The 21,408-nt window shown below is 40.1% G+C and overlaps 1 protein-coding gene across 7 annotated transcripts in view; it reads right to left on the reverse strand.

The window, feature by feature from the left end:
* Positions 1-21,408, reverse strand: part of SMOC1 (SPARC related modular calcium binding 1) — a 153,944-nt gene that overhangs the window by 40,735 nt on the left and 91,801 nt on the right. For 4 of the 7 annotated variants that reach the window (XM_085548960.1, XM_015864717.3, XM_015864715.3 and 1 more), the window contains exon 6: positions 3,028-3,117. In XM_085548960.1, the coding sequence (XP_085405086.1) occupies positions 3,028-3,117 (90 nt within the window). The remainder of the gene's footprint in view (positions 1-3,027; positions 3,118-21,408) is intronic. The other 3 variants (XM_085548959.1, XM_085548957.1, XM_015864716.3) reach the window with 1 other exon arrangement.

Raw genomic sequence — 21,408 nt, forward strand, 5'->3', positions numbered from 1 at the left:
AGCAGGAGAATCTGATCACACATTTAAAGTGCATGAAAGAAAAATGACATTTTTCCCTGCCTGTGTGTTTTCTGTTACACTGGACAGTAAATATTATTGTAATCACGCTAAGGGCATTTTTTCACATGACAATACAGGTTGAACATTGATAGATGTCCCAGCAGTAGTAGAATTTTGCTTAACAAAGACTGTCTTACCTGCAAGTTTTAATACACTGTGTTATCAGTCATTATGTGTTCCTATAAAACACATATACCCATATATTTTGGGATTTTATATTTTTTGATAGCCACATCAAGTAAAACATTGGATGAATGGGTGGGAAAGGCAGAAGGATAAAAGCAGAAAAAGCCATAAAGCAAAGTGCTGGATCCAAACTCCCAGATTTGGGATGAAACTTAGCTCTTGCTCTGCGCTGGGTACATCTACAGCTGAAAAGAAAGGGATTACTGAAGTTAAGGGATGACAAAATACAGGTCAGGGACTACAGGTCAGAGACATTACAGTGTAGATCTGTAAGTGACGCTGACAACTGCAGGAAAAAGAATCACCAGCAAAGAGGAGAAAGAAAAAGAAAGTGAACCGTTTGGGATCTATCATAAAAATGTATTTTCAATCCAGTTAACCTGGATAGCTTTTGGACTACAGAGAAGCAATCTAGATTAATTACTCCTCTGAACAACAGGTCTGTGGGAAGAGTAGATTCCTATAGTGTGAAGAGGTGAAATTTCCAAAAAGATAAGGCACTCAAAGAGGCTGTTCTTTAGGAAATGAATATAACTTGCATGTTAAAACTAAATAGAGGTTGGATGTAAAGAAAACTGGGTCTAGGAGTACCAGAGGAAATAAAACTGTTGTGTGGGTTGTTTTTTTCCTAAATTATTTTATTTATAACTAAAGCAAAGGCCGTTAAAACACTTTTCTGTAGAGGAATATCTTGCCCCAAGAGGATTATCACTATAAAAAATACCAAAAGATATTTCAATCCCAAATGCACAGGAATTGAATGAGATTTGGACACTAACTCCTTTGAACATCTACAGAGTCTAGACCTGGTGGGCGAATGTTCCAAGTTCTTCTGTCATCTGACACTTGCATCTGACACCAAGTACATGCTGTTCTCAAGAAGAGCTACCTAAGATAATGGACGACGATTCTGGTGCAGCACTGTGATGTGGTTGCTCAGAGCAAAAGGGCTGTTCAGCAAAGCACACCAAGATCTCCAGTTCACCTTCTGCTCAAGACAGGAGACACATTGAAAAAAAATCTCATCTATGAGATCAGACCACACTGCTCACAGCTTTATCAAACCGGCTTAGAAAGGAAGAGCAGATCACATTGTTTCTCTAGAAAAACTGCTCCATTGCTAAAAATGCTTTTCATTATATTCAGTCTGAATATGTTTTTTCAGTTTTTGACTCTCATCTTTCCATCATGCACTACTGTGCAGAGCCTGCCCCCATCTTTTAGATAACCTTCTTGTAGGTATTGTAAGGCTGCTACAAGGTCAGTCTTAAGCCTTCTCTTCTGTAGTGTTCTTACATACTTCCTGATTTAAGAAATCAATGCAAAATTTAGGCATTGAAAATACGTCTCATAAAAGATAGGACAAAGTGTTTTTAGATTTTGCCTGTCACCATAAGGACCAGAAAAGGTCTGTTCACTGCAGTATTTCTCAATAACGTTGCCCAGTTCTATTTAAAATAACCAAGGTATAGTGTTGCTCCTAGAAGGATTTTTTGAACAGGCTGTTTTAACCAGCTTAGTTCACTCCCGCATTTTACTAGTGCATTCTCTCCTTTGAATACCTATGGGCACTCCCTCTTGGGAAAATTTAAAGGCCAGAAGCATGCTGTGATTGCAGACTGCAATTTAATAGAACATAAGCTTGCTGCCAGAAGGAACTTTCCTTTGATATAAACAAGAGACAGTTAACTAGGCTTTAGACTCCAATGTTTATTTGAAAATGCTTTTTATTGCGAAGACTTTGTTTTGTTTCATAAAGCTTATAAGAATATTCTTACACACATATGATTTCTAAAAATGACAGGACTACAGTATCTTGCTAATAAATAAGCTTGTTCTAGCAACAACACACACCCCATTTCTGCTTTCCATTTTCTCAAGAAGGCAGCAAGTATCAGCAATATGAATTACTCTTGCTCAGAAGTTTCCAATTCTGCCTTTAATCCAGTTTAAAATCCAGTAAACTGGTCACAGAATGGCCTGGACTTGAGCCTACAGCTCAACTGCTAATAGGTCCACTAATTAATCAAGGACCAGTATCCCTGTTGGTAAGTATTTCTTTTTGTCCATCTAAAAGGCTTGATGACAGCCATTTTATCTCTGTTTCAAGGCTTCCAATGGACTGAAGTCTGGTATTTTGAGATAATACAATTACATAACTAGCCTATTTGAGGAGGAAGCTGCCTTGGTGGGCTATGAATTAAGTAGACCCAAGACACTGACTTCACTTGCTCAGATAGTATGCACATCAATGAAAGTAAATGCTAGAAAAAGAAACCTCTTAGCAATTTTCTTCCAAGTCTGCGTGCACAAGCTGTAGTTTAGCACTGTCCTCCCTGTAGTTATGCTGTAATGAATTGCAGAGGTTACAAAACTCATGGCATCGAGAGGGTGAAGAGAGCAAGGGGAAAGGACAACCTAAAGGAAGTTCCCATTTCTGACTCAATAGACATTTTTTAGCCATGACACCTTTTCCTCCAAGGTTATCCTAGGAATTTGTTCAACTGCTGTTATTGCTGGATTCCAGGGGGGAGAAGAGGATGTAAAAGGATTAGGGAAAATGCCTGAGGTCCCAAGAGCACTGTGAAATTTGGATAACTTATGAGATTCACTGGCTTTTCTGCTTTGCAGGATAAAGAGATTGTTTGAGCCACAAACCCCAGGGAAAAGAGTAAGGGAAGTGTCTTTTTTCACTGTTTTCTTTTTTTGTTATTGTTCTTTGTTGTTATTTGAGTTTTGTTTTGTTTTTTAATAATAATAATAATAAAAGGATGCTCTTACCTTCTCCATCAAAAATAGGCTGGGTTTCCATGGTAGGCGTTGGCTTCGACCCATCATCTGAATTGAGAGTTAAAAAGAATCGAAAAGAAACTACCATTATTGAGGTAAATACTATCTACTCTCCAGTACTGTTGAATGTTTGGGATTTGTACATGGCCCGGCCAAGTCCAGAAGAGAGAGAAGACAGAAAGAGCAAAACAAAATCAAATTTATGCTATCAGCAGCAACATTTTACACAGCAAGCATGCACAGACTACCCTTTGATTCTAAAGAAGCCTCCCTCCCCTCCCTGGCCCTCACCAACTACCAGTATGAATCACCTAGCAGTTTCCATTTGCTGCACTGATCAGGCAATCACCATTATGGTTTAAGTGGCTACAGCTCACACAGGTTATTCCTTGTGACAGCAGAGGTCTAGGAATTGCTGCCCTGTTGTGTCTTTCTCATTATTCTTTTTGTTCAAAAGAAAAACTATTCTTGTGAAACTTACCTGTGCAGAACCAGGCACCAGTTTTCACTGCAGAGCTGTTAGAAAGGGATGGTCAATCTTGTTTTCTTACAATATCTGAATCAAGGTGTTCTCTAATTGCAATGCAGAGGCAATGCCCTCTAATTGAAATAGAGTTGAGAAACCTTCTGTGCAAGCGTTGTCCATGTCTTCAGACCATAGGTCTTTCATAATTAAAATCTCCAACCAAAATAGATTCCATGGGAAACGTAAATCACAAAATGTAGCCTGCCTCTACAGGGAAACTGTTCAGCTTATGCTCAGTTTGGCCCAATATGACTATCCATCACATCGACAGAAATGGTTTGAATTCACATTGGATGCTCAGAGGGATCTGGATTTCAAGACCCAGCCTGGATCATTATTACACAGTATTGGAACAATGGAGAGCACCAGGTGAACATTTCCACAATCAAACATTTTGTCTAAGCAGGCACACACTCTACAGGAAAGTGTTTTGTTACATTCAAAATCAAAATGTAGAATATTGTTTAGATATAAACTAAGAAAAAGGTAATAAGTCGAGTATCATTTGCAGTGGTGGGTTTTGATGTTTATTTTTCTTTCTTTCAGAAAATAGTGACTTTAAAAAAAAAAAATTGTAACAACCATTTTCTCATGTATTATGGGTAAAGCTGACACTAGGCATCAGGAGAGTGGGCAACAACCCACAGTGGAGAACTGCCAAGTACAGCAAAAATCATTTGGAGAGAGAAGTCCATGCCAGAGAAGGCAAGCTACCACCACCTTTAAGGCTGTATCAGATGCACAAGGCAGAAGCCATTGGAAGGAAAGGCATACAGGACAACCCCTCCTATGGTAGCAACGGTAGGACTTCCTCTGACTTCCCTTTACTGGTTCTGATTACACCAAAAAATAAAGACCACTGAAGGGAAGGGGATGGGCAGAGATGGAAAACAGGCCCATAGATCATTTTTCAATCAAAACCCGCATTTGCAGTTTTATAAAGTGAGTGAAGTCTGAAAACCTCACAGCATTAACTTTATGTATTTCTACATAAAGCCATCTAATTCACAGGAAGCAAAAATGTGCTGGTAATTCCATTTCAGCCTTAGAGATCTACTGAAGAAATGAGCAAAAGAAATCCTCTAAGTAATTTTCCCTCTCAGTGTATTTTATTTCTTTTTGCTATGCTTACAGTTAAGCATTAAAACAATTTGGAAGAGAACATACTTACCATTTCTCAGTTAACTCCTGTTTTGAGTTTTCCTGTTATTGGGTATTACCAGTAACACAGACAAGCTGTAATTTTGATTCAAAGTTTAAGCAAGTGATCTCTTGAAATAATTCCCTGATTTTTTATTAAGTTACCAGAAAGAACATCTTGCCTTTTGGATAAAGGTAATTAATTGATCTTCACTTTTTTTGTTTGTTTGTTTGTTTGCCATAATAGGCTGCTCTGCTCATACAAGATACCTCAGAAGCCACAGTGATCGCTTTTTATGTATTTAGGTTAACAACACCATAATGAAGAAGTAAGCAATATGTTATCATGGAATCACAGAATGGCTTAGGTTGAAAGAGACCTTAAAGATGATCCAGCTTGCCCTAGGGCCCATCCAACCTGGACCTGAATGCCTCCAGGGATGGGATATCCACAGCTTCTCTGGGCAGCTGAGCTCAGCCTCACTGCCCTCTGAGTAAACAATTTATTCATAATATCCAAACTAAATCTACACTCTTTTAGTTTGAAGTCATTATCCCTTGTCCTATCACACGATAGGTTTTACAGATTGAGAAGCCAGCCCAAAACAACAAAAGATACTCATAAAGCAACTGCAAAGGTAAATAATTCATAAGTTACATAAAATAAGAAGAGTCCTGGCACAAAGAAATTACCAGTACGATAATAAGTTAATTCCTATTGTTTGCATGAATGCTTCTGCAGCAAGTAATTACAGAACTGCTCTTCAGATTTAAAGCAGCAACCCAGGAGCCAACAATGGAGAAAAATTAGATGTGGATCTGAGCCACAGCACTTTTTATCCAAACCCTCATGTGAACTTTGGCAGAACTCGGGATGCTTCAGGTTCAGGGGATTTCTTTATGGCTCATCTTTCTGTCTTTACCTGTGCGCGTGCGTGTGTGCAACTGGGAAACACACTTAAAGAGTAATAATTTTGTGTATCTCTTTTTTTTTTTTTTTTTTTTAAACAAAAGCAGCCATTAAGGTTTTAAAAGGTATTAAACATTGACAGAACAAATACAGCAAGCAGACAAAAACAAGAAACTAATCTTTGAGCTGTTTTTTCTTTTTTAGAGCATAGAGGGATGATCATTTAAGAACAACATGGTCATTTCCTCACTCAGTTACAAGGCCAAATTGTCACTAAAGTCATTATTGAAGCAGCACCCTGAACACTGTTAAGCATTTTGCAAATAGAGGGAAGCAAAATTATTCCCTTGTTCAAGTACTTTCATCACACACACAAGAAAGAAGTGCAACAAACAAGAGCTCTGTAACTACATCCACCATATTTCAAAAATCAAAAGCCATGGACATTACTGATTATTATTTATTTTTTTTTCCAAAGGTCATGGAATAGTCACATTGAAAAAAATAAAATAAAAAAGCACCTTCTTAAAAATATCCCATCAATTTTCAGCTGCGAGCTTCTTAACTCTGAGACTACCAGGCCTGTTCTTAAACTGGGAGACTCTCAAGAAGTCTCTGTTGAAAACTGGTTTACGACAAAAATTTTCACTGCTATTCCCATTGGGCAGAAGAACAACCCTAATGCTTGTCCACTCTCATTTGAATACTCCTCTCTCTCAATACACTGTTCATAACTCTAAACATTTGTTCCACTGGCCTATTTGCCCCTGGTAAACATGGAACAAGTTCTATTTTTCATATCTAAAAACTTTGAACAAATACTTTATTCAAGCATTTTTACAGGGAACAGAAAAGCCAAGCTATTTTGGAGGCCTACAGCCTCTTTTGATATTATGTGAGATGTACAGCATGTGTTTACTTTGGAGCCAAAGGTCAGGAGGTGTGTTTACCAGGTGTGATTTATCCTTTTCTTCAGAAGACACTCAAATTCCACACTTTAATAAAATGATGTGGAACTACAATAGTTGCCCATGCAGAGCTCGTCAAAAATAGAGAGAGATCAATGAGGTCAAATGAGTGCTTCCTAATCCCCCTAGATGGCAATGCTTCCCAATAAGGAACAGGGTACCACAGAATCAAAGATAAAATGAGATGCAGAGATTAATAATAAATAATTATTTAAAAATAAAATTACATGTAGAATATTCTCAGAGCCCTGATGAAGAGTTTACTTTTCTTCCACGTTTTACAGCACAGCACAAAGACCCACTTTTGTTTTCCAAGACAAGCACTGACTATAGACAGCATTATTCAACAGAACACCTCTTGTGGGACAGGGTATGAAAGCCATAGAACTCCTTTTCCAACAAGCCTCTATTTTCCTGGGGTCAACCTGCAAAAGTTGAACTGAAAGCTTCTCTGATTCAATTGGTACCAAACTGAAAATGGTTATTTGGCTTTTTTTATCTCTGGCAAGAGCAAAACGGGCAGGTCCAATATCCTTTTCCGAGTCACTTCCACATTAAGATACAATGGCCATAAAGCAGAAGACCACTTGCACTACCACAAGACAGAGGATCACTCACACTAGCTTTGTGTTAACAATATCTCAAACCAGTGACAGCTACCTGCGTGTCCAAATACGCTGCTAGTGATGGGCAGGAACTCCTTATGGTCTCACTAAGATGAAGATTATTCTCTCTCTTACCCTTGTTCTTGTTGAATATCTAGAAAGCATACATATCTGGAATGAATGCAGTGTACCCTGGGGCTGAGGGGATTCAGTTCAAGTACAAGATGACTGTTAAAGTGATCTTTATACTCTGAACTACAGACACTGAGAACATGATCAAGTTAAGTTATGCCTGGAGATAAGTAAACTCCCTGACACAGGGAAGGGCATAAATCACTGTGGAAAAATGTGAAGTAACTGCCCACTGCTCCAGTTCACTGTTTTTGCCACAAGCATCACCTAATGGAAGCTGGATAGAATAAATCTTCTATATCACATTCCCCACCCAGGAAAATACTCCCTGTAAAAGTCATCTGTATACTTGCATCATCATGCTAATAGATTAAAATCCACTGTCCTTCTAAGCAATCTCACATCTTTAGTAGATCACCTCTTTTACCCTCACTGGCATTCATGAGACACTGCACACTTGATTCATTTTCAAGAGTTCTAGAGTGTTTATAGGGTCAATCATCCCCTCATACAAAATCTAGTCTTTTCATAGATCTATAGCTTGAACAGCAAAGGCAGTAAGAGTATGACAACCTTAAATGCATAGTTCTGTGCTAGGAGGGGGCAGCCTGTTTTCAGCCTCAGGTGATTTCTCCACAGAGCACCACCCATTTTGAAGCACCACTGCAGGGCATAGCTGAGGCCAAGTAGGCAATTTAGAGCACAACAGAAACTGCGTTAAGACTGTATGGGATTTTTGTACAAAAGTACATGTCCCTTCCAGTACTGTACTGGTAGAGCAAGTTGTTGCCTTAATGATTGTTCTTTCCTACACCAAGTGAAGCAGCTTCAGCAATTTGTAATTAATCTAATAGCCAAAGCAACTTTTATGCACAGACAGATTTTGCCAATATAAATGAAGAAAGTTAGCATTCATGCCAGAAAATGTGAAATTCTTACAATCCAGCCAAATCGAGATAATTTCTTGCCAAGTAGCTGAAATGGAAATGCAGCAGTGCAGAGAGACCTCCCTGACAAGTTTTCACACCCTTTCCACTTGTATGCATGGAGATCCCACAGCTGTTAGGGGAAAAAAAACAACAAACCAACTCTCAAAACCAGATTAGTGAAAGTGAGTTCTCACTCTTCATTGTCTTCATCTTAAGAAGGGAGCAACAGTGTGTTCGGTTTGAGTGTAACAACCCACAGATGCTTGGAGACAGAATGTAGAAGAGTTTTGTTTGCTTGTTTTTAAAGGTGAAAATATACCCAAGTTCCCAACAGAAAGGCCTTAAGGAGCTCTAACGACACAGGCTGATTAGCACAGCCACTGCAGCCATTTTTCCCTCCCTATATCAGCAATTCTGTATGCTGTACCAATGCAGGCTGTTCCTGCACTAGCACACTGCAGGCAGCACCCAGCCAGGACGAGGAGCCTTCCAGCGTGCCTTCTGGAAGCCATTAGTTCCCCCCCTCCTCCTCCCTCCTCACATCTCCCTTGCAGGTGCGTCAACATGAAAAAAGCTACTCAGGCCCCAAGGACTTTGTGATCCAATGTAGTCGGTGCATTTGTATGGCAGTACCATTCTTTGCCCTGACTGTCCCACTCACAGACAGCTGGAAGCAACTCTGACCCCCGTGACACAATTCAAAGCCTCCTCTGTTTGGCTTTTTGATTCCTGATTGACACATTCACTGCCAGGCGGAGATAAATGCTGCTGAGGGGACAATGTTCATCTGCTCCGACTATTCTTGTGAAGGACTTTTTCAGAATAATAAACAAAAAACATCGGTGCACTTAAGTGTCTGAATAGAGCTGGAGATAGACAGAGAGCAACTGGAGTGCTTTACAGAGGCTGGCAAGTCGATTGAAGAGTTAATTGTCTGGGTGTACAATGAGTTTATTCTGACTGCAGACAAAGAGCTCTCTCTTCCTGCTCCTGGTCCTTCAAAAGAAAACGTGTCAAAAAGGCCTGGAGCAGCACTCTGTGTTAACGGCGCTGCTCTGGTCTCTGGGATTCCGTGCCTTTAAAATTGTAGAATCCTGAGATTCAGATAGTATCTCTGTAAAATCTCCTGTTCTTATTTATTGCCTGACTTCTCAAGCTACCTCCATAGTAATTAGCCAAAAAAAACCCTGCCCTCTTCTTATTCTTTACAGCTTTCAGCAATAAGCTCCCTTTGAAAAATAAAGGCACGGAAAAAACTGCCTTTCAGACACAACGCTTGGGGACACCAGATTCTCCCCAGAATGAGATCCAGTTTTATATTATTTCAATTGCTTTATTTAATAGGACTCCATTTAATCAAAGCAAGTTGCCCTATGTGTCTCATACTTGGGAAGACACAGAACCCCAATCCACATCTGGACCTACATTTCAGAGCTTGCACTACAATAGGTCAAACCGACACAATGTCCAAACACACCCCCTGCCTCTGGGAAAGTTCAGATCCAGATTCAGATTTGAACTCTGCAGGTTGAACCAAGCCCTGTGGTAATTACCACTTAAATACCTGACTCATATAAGTTATGCAAACCTTTCTGGGGAGGAAAAAAAATATCTTTCTAATATTGTTGTACAGAGAACAATGCAGAAATGAAAACTAAGCCATTATACTTTAATATTTTGATGACAGAGCTTTTACAGATTTTAGTGCAAATGCAGAGAAAGACATAAATGTTGTTCTAGAAACAAGCAACATCCATGAAAGCTCCGATAATCAAGCTATCTGGTGATATTAAATTTGCTTCAGTACTTGCAGAAAACTGTTGTTTTAACCAGTTACAGAAATGTGGCATTCCAAAACATGTTCTTCCTCAGGTATATGGGCATGTTACCAAGAAAAAGACAAAGCAAGTACTTGAAAATAATTAAAGCTAGTATTCAGAGCACTTATCTAATTCAAACTAGAGTCTCACATCTTGCTCTCCCCTTTCCCAAGCAAAGGTTCCAACTACAATGCTATTAACTTGGCAGTAAAGCAAGGAGCTTCAAGTTTGTGCGATCTCCGTTTTTTTCTAACTTGTCAGTAATAAATGAACTTTGAAGCCAGAGAAATAAGATTTCTTGTTTTCTCAAACTCTGCACCTAACTTTTATTTTGCAGCAGACAGTTTCAGAACAGAAAATTTTGCATCATGCAAGCTGTAAGCCCATCCTCACCTGTCACCTGAGCACAGTTAAAGAATGCTAGTTTTATTACCTGCTGAGGAATGGGACATGAAGCCCCAGCTCAGCTTCCAAGCTCTGCTTCTGTCATCTGGAAAGTTTTCAGACATGACTGCAGACCGCCTGTTGTAGCAGACTGAGGTTTCACAGCTTCTAGCAACATTCAGAACAGATAACATTAAGAGAACCTGCACCCGCCACTGAGCATGGCTGTTTATCTTATATAGCAGTATTAATTTCAGTGGTGTAAGCTCAAGTACAACACTTAGGAAAGTTATCACAATACCTTCAAACCTAAAGAAGCCATGAAGGCTACAGAAAGAGGCTCCCTATGCAAGCAAAGAATAGTTTTCATTCTGCTATGCACTCATCTGTCCTCTGAAAGTCTAAAGTCATCCCCCTACTGATACCCACATCTAAGGGGAAATGGAGGAAGAGCTAAAAGATCCAAGGTGACTAGACAGTTTATGGAACTTGTCATAATGCACAGCATTAAAAAATGCCTGTTACAAAAAAATCACGACTACCTGAAGAGTTGTGGCCTATTTCCTCATGGACAATGGCAGCTGGCAATTGATGGCCTTCACTGAGAAGGCTCATGTCAATCTGCAGAGAGGATGTTAGGCATTCTTGTCCCGAAAAGGAGTCATGTCCGTAGTAACAAAGGGAGAAAAGGAATTAAGTCAGCATGGTATATGTCTGGTCCAGGCAGCCCTGGAACTAGACTTCTCAAGGAAAGCGGAGACAGAACACAGAAGAGAAGAGCGGTATTATAAGGGCTGGGCAAATGACAATCCCCCTTCAGCAAGAGTTGGAGCATGCACTTTGAGTTACGAATGTGCTTTCCTTCCCAGAGCAGAAACACCTCCATAGTGCCAAAATTACTTGAGTGGCAAAAACAAGGAATCAACAACAGACAGCTCTCTCTGAATACACACATGAATGAGACTGAAGAAGTGGAAGACAAGGAAGAGCCTTTTTCATAGCTTCACATTTGGTGGAAACATACATTTTCATCTCACTCTGTAAGTACCAGTAGTATGAGAGATACTGCAGGATTTTAAACCCCCGTTTATCACATTTGAATCATTTTCCATTTGGATCCTTCTGCTTTGAGAACATTTGAAATAAAACAGGGAATAAAAAATTTCTGCACAAACAATAATTTCACTCCAGAATACCATGTATCATAGCAAGATTTTAGCACTTGACATTGCCCCAAACTTGGACAGCAGTATGCAGAAAGCCCTACAGCAGTGTTAGCAGCTGCCTGAGCACAGTTAGACAAAAGCAGCAACCACCATACGATTTTTGTTTAGTCTCTGATTTAATTCCACCTACAATATATCAGACGTCTACTTTGAGGACCCTCAGCTTTGATGTGAAGTAGCTTCTATTCACTCTCCCTACCCCCTTCGTCCCCCAACCCCAAACCTATCCCCTTGCTACCTCTCCCAAAAGGCTGCTTAGAGTCCATAACCAACCCCCTTCCTAGTTGCTCTCAGACTCTGTAAGAGGGCAGACAGTTGTAGCTGTCTGGAAAAGAGAGCAAGGGTCTAAAAAGCAAGCAAGGATATAAAGGATATAGCAATTTTGATCTTAGATTGCTTCACAGAAAGAGGAAAGAAGTAATGATCGTTGTGAAAGCTTCTTATGAGTAATTATCAGATTCCTAACTTTGGGAATGTTTTAGTAGCTACCTGAAATATATGGTGGCCTGGGGCAAGGGGCACGAAGAGTGTGATTAGAATCTCAGTCTCTCTTTGCTCTTTCCACAACATCACACACACACTCCCTTTTCTCCTCTCCTTCCAGTGCTAGTCTTTTCAAGACAAAGGCTCCATAAATTCCCCTACATCTTCAAGGAATATAGCCTACAAGTGGGGGATGGAGACGGCAGCAAATTTCCCAGATCAATGGCCATTTGAAATTCAGACATATGGCTGAAGCCCTACAGCTGCATGTGTTAATTACCACACGTGTCCCCTGTAAAGCAGTCTGTTAAACACAAAAAGAAAACAGAAGAGAAAAAAGCCGTTCCAAGGGATTAAGTAAATAGTCTAAATTTTTGACCCTGCTCCCCCAGACACATGGCCATGTATAAGAACACAAGCTCCCTTCCTTTCTCGACCGACACCTGCATGCTGAGGAAGCACAAGACCCCTTGCATCTCTAGCCATGTGCACTGAACCTATCACAAAGTGTACGTTCACCCTTTCAGCCCCCCCTCTCCCTCCCTCCCAAGCCTCTTCTCTCGCCAGCCCCTCTCCCTTTCTCCTTTAGAGGACTAATTCCTGGCTGACAACCAGACCAGTCTTGAGCTTACAATACGCCTTTTCATTTCCTCACTGCAAAGAGAAAGGATACCTCGCTGCTATGTGTGTACTGCATATGCACAAATGAGGGAAAGCAAGAAAAGACTTACATTTTTCACCATTTCTTTTTGCAGTTTTGTTTTTATCTAAGATCATTACAATAGAATGAGGATGTTTAAGTGAGCGAGTACAACTCTACTCTCTGACTACAGTGCCCCAGCTAGTTCATCTCAGGATCTGCATTTAGTTTGAAGCAGTTTTTATATTTGATTATGAAAATGAAGGACCTGTTTTTCTATATGAGAGAAGGGATGGGGAAGAATGCAGGGAGACAGATGAGCAGAGTAACTGAATTGTGCCAAAAGACTTCCAAGGAATCTAACCAGCTTGGGAAGGAAATAACTTTATATAGAATAACACATGGTTCACCAAAAGTGAAACAGTTAGGGCACAAGTGGCATCTTAGTCTTAGACTCAGAATATTTGTATTTTAAGAGAAGGAGGATCATCCCACAAAATTACAAGCACAAGACCAAGCTTAAGAACCGCCATCAACTAAAGCTGTTTTTGTGAGTAGCTGAACAGTCATGATGAAACCTGTCAAGTCTGTATTCTTGAGAACTGCCTTGCTGCTGCAACACCTAGAATCAGAATCTGGGAACACTAACATTTAATAAAAGACATGGATGCAGCCCAAAGAAACTCAGTCTGCTAGTAAAACTCCTCCCATCTCTTCCTTTTATCAAACCATTTTTCAATATATCTCCCTTGCTGTCAGTGTAAAACAAAATCCCAGATAAGTACATGTAGAGAAACTATTATTCCAGCTATGTTTTCATTCCCAGGGGTACCATTTCAGGAACTTGAACAAAGATCACGGTTGCCTGTCCACTCTCTCCATTCCTTATTTACAAGCACATACGCTCTGTCTCTATTCAAGTTTCCCTGTAACAACTTTGTAGCTTATCTCCCATATAGAGAAATGTTCATAGAGCTTATTGGATAAAGGACCTGAAAGGAAAGCACTTCCAGTCACGCTCAACTGAAGCACTGTTCCCAAGACTTGAAATACATTTCCTGTTGCATTACTCTGATTCATGGAAAAAAAAGTAATGTTTAAATGTTTAGATGTCTAGATTCTTCCACAGGATGCAAATACTCAAACAACGTAGGGCCATATTAGGCTGGCACAAGAAAGCTTCTAGCTTCATTGATCTACAAATTCATCAGTTGCTCCAGTTTATCCTCATGCTTGTTTTTAAGAACCAATAACTGCAGAAGACAGGAAGTCTAGCACTATTAATTTCTAAGTTATAATGATGCTGTTTTAAAGGATCTAGAGAAACATATAGCATAACACTGGGACATTTTGGCATGTTGATCCAGACAAAGAGCTTATGAAGAATTTATTTTTTTAACAACTCCTTAAAAAAAGAAAAGGTGTTGAGACCACATAGCTACAAAGTACTTAAACAACAAAAACAGCCCACGGTCCCTAGAACTACTTCTTTTCTCTGCAAGCCATAATTGGTCAGACACCAGGAACCTCTGTATAGCACATAAACAGTTAATAATACCTTAACAGATGTTGCTTAATCAATTGGTAGCCTGCTTATTAGATCTACTCACCAGGCAGCTCAATACCATGACTTAATCATTTAAAAACCTTTACAGCTGTCCTTAAGACATTACAGACATGAGCAGTCTGTAGATTGCTATAATAACACTTGTAAACTACAATTTTATTAAGTCATATTATATAGACTAACCTACAGATTAGAACTGTTGCTTTATAGATGAAAGCAGAATTCTTGCGTTATATCAAACAAAATATACGTTTAAAAAAAATAAATAAATTTGCTTTCTGCTCCAACTTGCCAATGAAACTTTCTCCAGCCTCAAATTTGATACACATGTTCTGAGGCCTCAGAAAATGTCTTGATAAAAAACTAAACAATTTCAGACCATATCAGTAACGTGGGCACCCAAACGGATTGCTTTTAAATTCTACTGCTTACGTAACAATTTTGAAGTTAAATATTTCTTTTAGTTCTTAATGTTTCAAAAATCTGTTTCATTAATGAGATAAAATACTGCTTAGAACGTAGTCTGCTCTGGAAAATTGATCCACTGCGTGCAGTGGTGTGAAATCCACTCGCTTACTACAGTTAGATTTAATTAGCACTTAATAAGCAAATGTGCATAATGTACACAATACAGGGACAGCGATAAGTAGTACTAAACTCAATTCTTCATACCTGGAAACTAACAAATCTACTGATTAAAAGTAATGATACTTACAGAACGACTTTTTATGATGAAGAAGATTCTCACACTAAATTTGCTCGGAAATACAAATACAAGCTAATCACCACCTTATGTGCTACTGACTCTATCCACACAATTGTTAATCTGTGGTTCACCGAGGCCTTTGCAGGCCCTCTGTAGCATTACTGTTGCACTTGTTTCTCCTGGCTGTTCCTCAGCCAGGAAGAGCTCTCACCCAGGTTCCTGAAAAGCAGCATACATTGGTGTTTCTTCCTGCCCCCTATTCAATTTTAACAAGGTAGACTGAGAAACTACTTCTGTGTCTATGGATCTGCCCCTATCACTGTATGATGAAATCAAGATTTGCACTTTTACAGAGAGCTTGAAGCATTCACACAGCACAGCGCACAGCTAGTCTGATGCTTTCAGGAAGCAGATGGCTTACACGTGCATATCCACACTATATGAAAACACACTGTGCAGTTTGTGCATGTGCGTGTATACTCTACCCAGAAAAGAAAGAAGTATGTCAATCCTTGCTTAGGAATACTTCAGAAATGAACAGTTCAGAGAATGCTGATTTTTGTACTGAAAATTCTCCCTCATCCATGCTTAAAAATTAGGATACTATTTATCTTAAAATATATGACACGAGGGATCCAGAATTGTCTGAGTAGCACTGTGAACTTAGCACCTGCCAATGTTCTGCAAGAAACTGACAACATGGTAAGGTGACCACCAGTCAGAGCCATCACTTTTCACTGCCCCAGCAAATTTGTATTTCCTTCATCTCACTGATGGAGGCCATGCTGTACTTCTGTCTTTAATGGAGCTGCCACAAGCTGATAAAGATATCACAAAACATGTGATTTTAACTACTTAACAGATCAGAGAGGTGGGAAACCTGGTTTGTATAGTAATACAGCTCTGATCCAGGTTTGATCGGTACCCTATTGAGTCCAGAAAAAAATGGAGAAGACAGAGTCTACAGTCACAAGCTTGGGTCATGTTTCACCTTGATGGCCTTGTCTACCAAGTGGGATGCTTCTTGTCAAGATATCATCTGTCTGTTCATACTTCTGAGACATACTAATCCTTGGAGGCAGCACTCCCCTCCCACAAACAGGCAGCAGATGAATTGGTGCCAGCTGCACCTGACTTCCTACCAACAGCAGATAAAGCTTCAGGTCTCCAAGTACAAATGCTTCCATTAATTTACATTAACATAAGCCATCCTCTGCTCAGGTTTGCCTGAGGAGAGCATTCACCCTTTACTGCTCAGTCTAATTACTGATGCAGACTAATGGCTCATTACTGATTCATATTGCTACTACTGGTTGCACAACTAGTCCATTAGCATTTTCTGGAAGTTAAGACTCTTGGAAATCAGCAGGAAGAGAGCCACAGAGGGGGCCCATTTATCCACAGCTGCAGCTGAGGTTCTTCCTGCAACTGAGCCTACCTCTGTGCCCATTTCATAAGGAAGAACCCAGTTCTATTCTTCTAATTGGCAGGAATTTCAAATTGCTCATCATAGGTTCCTCAAATTGCTTCAGAATTTTCTTGTAGAAACACACACTGTCTGCAAACTGACTGGGCAAAGTTTTCACAACTCCAAATGTGAGTCAAAGCACTGAATTCAATGCTTGCATGTAAGACAGTAAGTGTAAAACTTTTGAAACCAGGTTTTCCCTCCTGTGGGGCCCATCAGAGCTCACATTCCACTAACATCACCACACCTGCCGCAGGCTCAGGGAATTGCAGATGCTGTTGTCAGCTTCGGCAATAGGGAAATAAAGCTAGTCAAAACAAGCCTGGAACTTCATACACTGCAAGAGACTTCATGAAAGAAAAAGAGAGTTCATCCCACTCAATATTTTCATAATGTCAGACACTGATATTTCAGACAGACCGTATTTACCTGTACTTGATTCATTTCTTAATCCCTGATTAACCACATTTCCTTTCCCATTTCCTTCATTCGGTTGATATAAAAAACAGCATCAAGATGTCTCACATGGCATCTAGAATAGTTACAATCACTAACAAACAACTATCCTCACCTAAATGTTCGTTCCACTCCTTTCTAGACCCTCTCTCCACTATCAGTTTACTTAGTTTCCAATTCCAAGTATGAAGACTGCAAGAGTTTATGGAGATAAAAAGAATTACAGGACTGCTGTTTTTTACACCTCACCACCTCCTGATCAGCCTGCGTTTTAGAGCCTGCTTGGTGACTGAAAGGCACTGCTCTTGGTTGCAATTTGCCAAGCCTACATCATTGAGTTCTAAAGCTTTAACATTCCACAGATAAAGAAAATAAATTTTTGTGTTTGCTTGTTTTGTTTCAAACGTGTGGCACAACTTCCCTTTGGCTGGAAAGAAACAAGCTGCATTCTTTAGGCAGTGAAGAAATCCAGTTATGTTGGCTCCCAATATGCCTTTCACTGCATCTTAATATTTTAAGAAGTTCCCAGTGGGAGAGAGGAGATCCAGCACTCTAGGGGACAGTGTGCATCTTCCAAATCTCTCAGGCTTTCAAACTAAGCAGCAGCTGGAGTGAATTAGTGCAAGAGGCTCCTTATAAGAAAGGGCACAAGCAGGAAGAAGTAACAGACAACAATCCTAATTCAACCCAAGAAAAGTTGCACTATCTGACAAAAATCATGGGTACTTTTTCCATCTGCCTGAAGGAACAGCATGTGCCAGACTGGATGGGCTTCCTCATCTCCTAGGTATGGAAATTCATCCCTCTTTTTCACTTCAGGATTGCTCAGTCTACCTTGAGAGAGAACAGACCACTTCAGAAGAGTCTAGAGTACCTTAACTTGGTACCAAAAATCATTTGCTCAGTGACTCACCACTCTCTTACAGCACAGAGACCAGGACAGGGACCCACTTCCACCAGGGCGCTGGCTGTGAGAGCAGAGCCAGCAGAAAGGGTTGCATGGCAGTTGGAGGGTCAGGATACCAGAGAACACAGGACCAAGCAGTCTGAGAGGCAGCACTACTCCATCACTGCTTATCATGGTAAGGGCACAGTCTGAAATATTTGGAAAACATCTGCCTTGGTACAGAACTGCAAAGTGCACCATGCAAGGAAGTAAAGAAGCAGAGAGTTTTAGCCTACTCTGAAAGGCAGTGGTGAATGACAGGGGAAGGACAAAGACCTTATCAAGCTCCAGTTCATCTCTCTGATGAACTGTAACTTGGGAGAAACATTTGGCACTGAGTAGTAGGCCTCGGAGATGAAAGGGACAAGAGGTCATAGAGGGTCAGACCAGCGCTGCCACACCACCACAGCTGAAGCCAGTAAACAATTTCCTTTTTTTTTTTCCTTTTTTTTTTTTTTTTTTTTTTTTTCCTAATGAGAAGCAAACAGAACCCCAAATAGAATGAATGTGATCAAATAGATAATGCCAGCTGTTTTTGAGGAGTGTCTGCTGGCACAGACACAGGCAATACAAAATAGGCAAAATTAAGCCAACAAGGTACGTCTTAGCAAGAATGCTGCACAGAAGATCTAGCCTGGCACTAGTTTAAGAATTGGAATTGAATAATAGAAGGTTCAAGTGATCTTGCATCAGCAAAAAACCCTATAATTTACACCTGGTAAGTTTGGGCACCTCCTTCACTGTTGTCCCTCTCCCCCACTCACCGCCAGCCTTCCCTCCCACCCCAGTCTCGCCCTGCTGCATAGTCCTTAGTGCAAAATGACATTTTCTTACCAAGTGCAGATCTTTCATTTTGCTTGTTTAAGAGTTACAGATACTAACAACTTGCTGGGAATTTTTTAGTGAATTCCGCAAATGCAGAAATATTCGGTCTCTATTTCCAAGGAAATGGTCGCACTGAACATTGCAAGTGTGCATGGAAATAGTCTTAACACCACTCTGCAAACTGCTGCTTCAAAACACGGCACAGGAATGCACTGCTCAGTGTCCTGGGAACTCCACGTGTGTTCACCGCCAACATTAGCTTGCTATCAGCTAGCTTTTTTGGAACTGCTCACCAAGGACACACACATCCTTCAGTACTATCAGCCACATTGCAGCATTCTTGCTGCGGCCTCACTTCTTTGCACTCATCCACCTGGGTCACTTAAGCCTAACAGAATCAAGGATAAGAGGGACCAACCTTATTTATAAAACTTTCCAGCAAAATGAATTCAGCACAGGAGGAATGGTAGTACATGTCTGAATTGCAAACCCTGGAGAGCCTAGGCTTCCATGCTACCATATAAGAACATATTACCACTTCCCCAGGCCCAGCTCTTCTCTGCCTTCCAACAACAGAGCATTTCACAGGCATGAAACAAATCAATACAGGCTATTTTAAAGTTTTAAGTTTGGTGCCAACTTGATTTGATTTAAATTACCTTACAGGGCAAATTGCATGGGTAACTGGTATTACATCATACAGCAAAAGCAGCAATGAAAACATGGACAACTAGAGCATGGGATTTAAAAATACAACAGATGTTTTGCCAGCACTGTAGCCTGTTCTCCAAAAAAAGTTCCCAAGAGCCACTTCTGGAACTACATGTCAAGCCAATGGCCATAAAGGCATTTCATTTTATCAGTTGTGAAACAGCTTGTGAACAGGAAGGACATATTACTTCACATCTTCTCATGCCTCCAACATACCTACTGACCTCTAGAAACTAGGCCAAAGCACTTGGAGAAAGAGAGGTATTACTGATAGCCAGCCCCTTTCCCCTTCCAACATTGTTTTCTTTCTCCTACATAACAGCTAACACACTAGTAAAATCTCCACTTTCATTTGCCACCTAATAGCCTGAGCATACCCACCTGCACTGTTTCCCAGGCAGAGCAGCCTCCATCTGAATAACTATTTTGCCTTGAAAACTTGAAAAGCACCAACATCATACAAAGTTTATTAGCTCTGTATTTTACATTCCTGTATGAATAGGACAAAAGAGATCACCTCTGAGACTCTTAGCAATTCCATTTCCTTCTGAGAGAGCCTATTCTGTGACAGATTTGAACTGGAGGTGCAGAGAAGAGTCTGCTGTGCAGAGAGGAAATCCCAAAAGCTAATTCAAATAAGAATGGCCTAAAGAGATGTCAGAAGCTTCTAAGATGTGCCTCTACAATACAGATATTATCACTGATTCAGTTTCTGCCAGACTCCTCCTTGTTCTGTCCTTTTTGTATTCTTGCAAAGGGAAGTCTTCGCAGGAAGACTCTGAATACTCAGCCAGAATGGATGGTTATAGCCATGATAGCTTTAAAGAAGCCAGGCCTCCAGTGAACAACATGCTTCATGGAAGCCAGACTGCTTGTTCTTGTTTCAGGTTTCGTTACCACAAATCCCATTTTGGATCACAACATCAGTCATGAAGTGTTGATGAAAAAGTCAAATTCATTTTTAGACTAGGCATTTTTCACTAGTCAAAAGAGTAATGAAAACTCCCTCAAATTTTAAACCAAATTATTTCAGCTTCTGAAAGCTTTCTCAAATCTCAAAAGACCTACGCAGACGATTTAATAATCACTCACAAGGATTTTTTTCTGATATGGAGGAGAAAGGCTTATATGGAGGCTTCCAACAGATGAAGACACTTAGACATAAAGTTTACATGATTGCTTGAAGCATTCTGGCCCTAAGGGAAATGTTTTTCTTTTCTTGACAGCTACTGACTGCATAGGATATTTCTCCATCCACATGATGACGCTTCACATTCCTGAAATAGGATGCCACAGACAGCATGCAGAACAGTCAATTTATGTTACAAATTTTAGATTAATTCCTTCCATTTACAGTTCTTCTGTACATTCCAGCCAAAAAGTTCAGATGTTTTTCCCTTTGCTTCTGTTTCTTATGAAATTCTATGTCATCTGCCTCTAGCTCTAAAAGAACAAACCAGGACTACTCAGGTAGAAAGCCTACAAACAACTCTCACTCTAAAATAATGCAAGAGCTACTTCATTTGCTTGTACCTCAGGCTAGACTAGCAATGATTGTATTAATAGAATGATAACAATATGTTCAGGTGGCAATTAAACAGACTGTGAGGTTTAATAGGTAATTACAGGTTTATGAGACACATCCTTATCTGAAGTATGAAGAATGCTTTAGCCTTCAGTCTTAAATTAACAGTTTTTCCTGCCTCTTTCTTCTCCTTACCTTTTCCTGAGCTACCATAAACAACAAATAGACTGGAGAGCAGATATGTTCAAAATGCATCATTGCTCTGAGCATAATCCCTGTTAAGTGACATTCCCAGCATAGAAATGTTTTTCAAAGTAAAATTAGGCACCGAGGTAGGCATTTGGCTGCATTTGTTAGTCTCAGGCATAATTGATTTAGAGTTAGCAGTAACAACCCTGCTTCATA

The sequence above is a fragment of the Coturnix japonica genome, chromosome 5 (assembly GCF_054131305.1).
Source record: "Coturnix japonica strain WE chromosome 5, WE-NBRP24, whole genome shotgun sequence".
Lineage (NCBI taxonomy): Eukaryota > Metazoa > Chordata > Aves > Galliformes > Phasianidae > Coturnix > Coturnix japonica.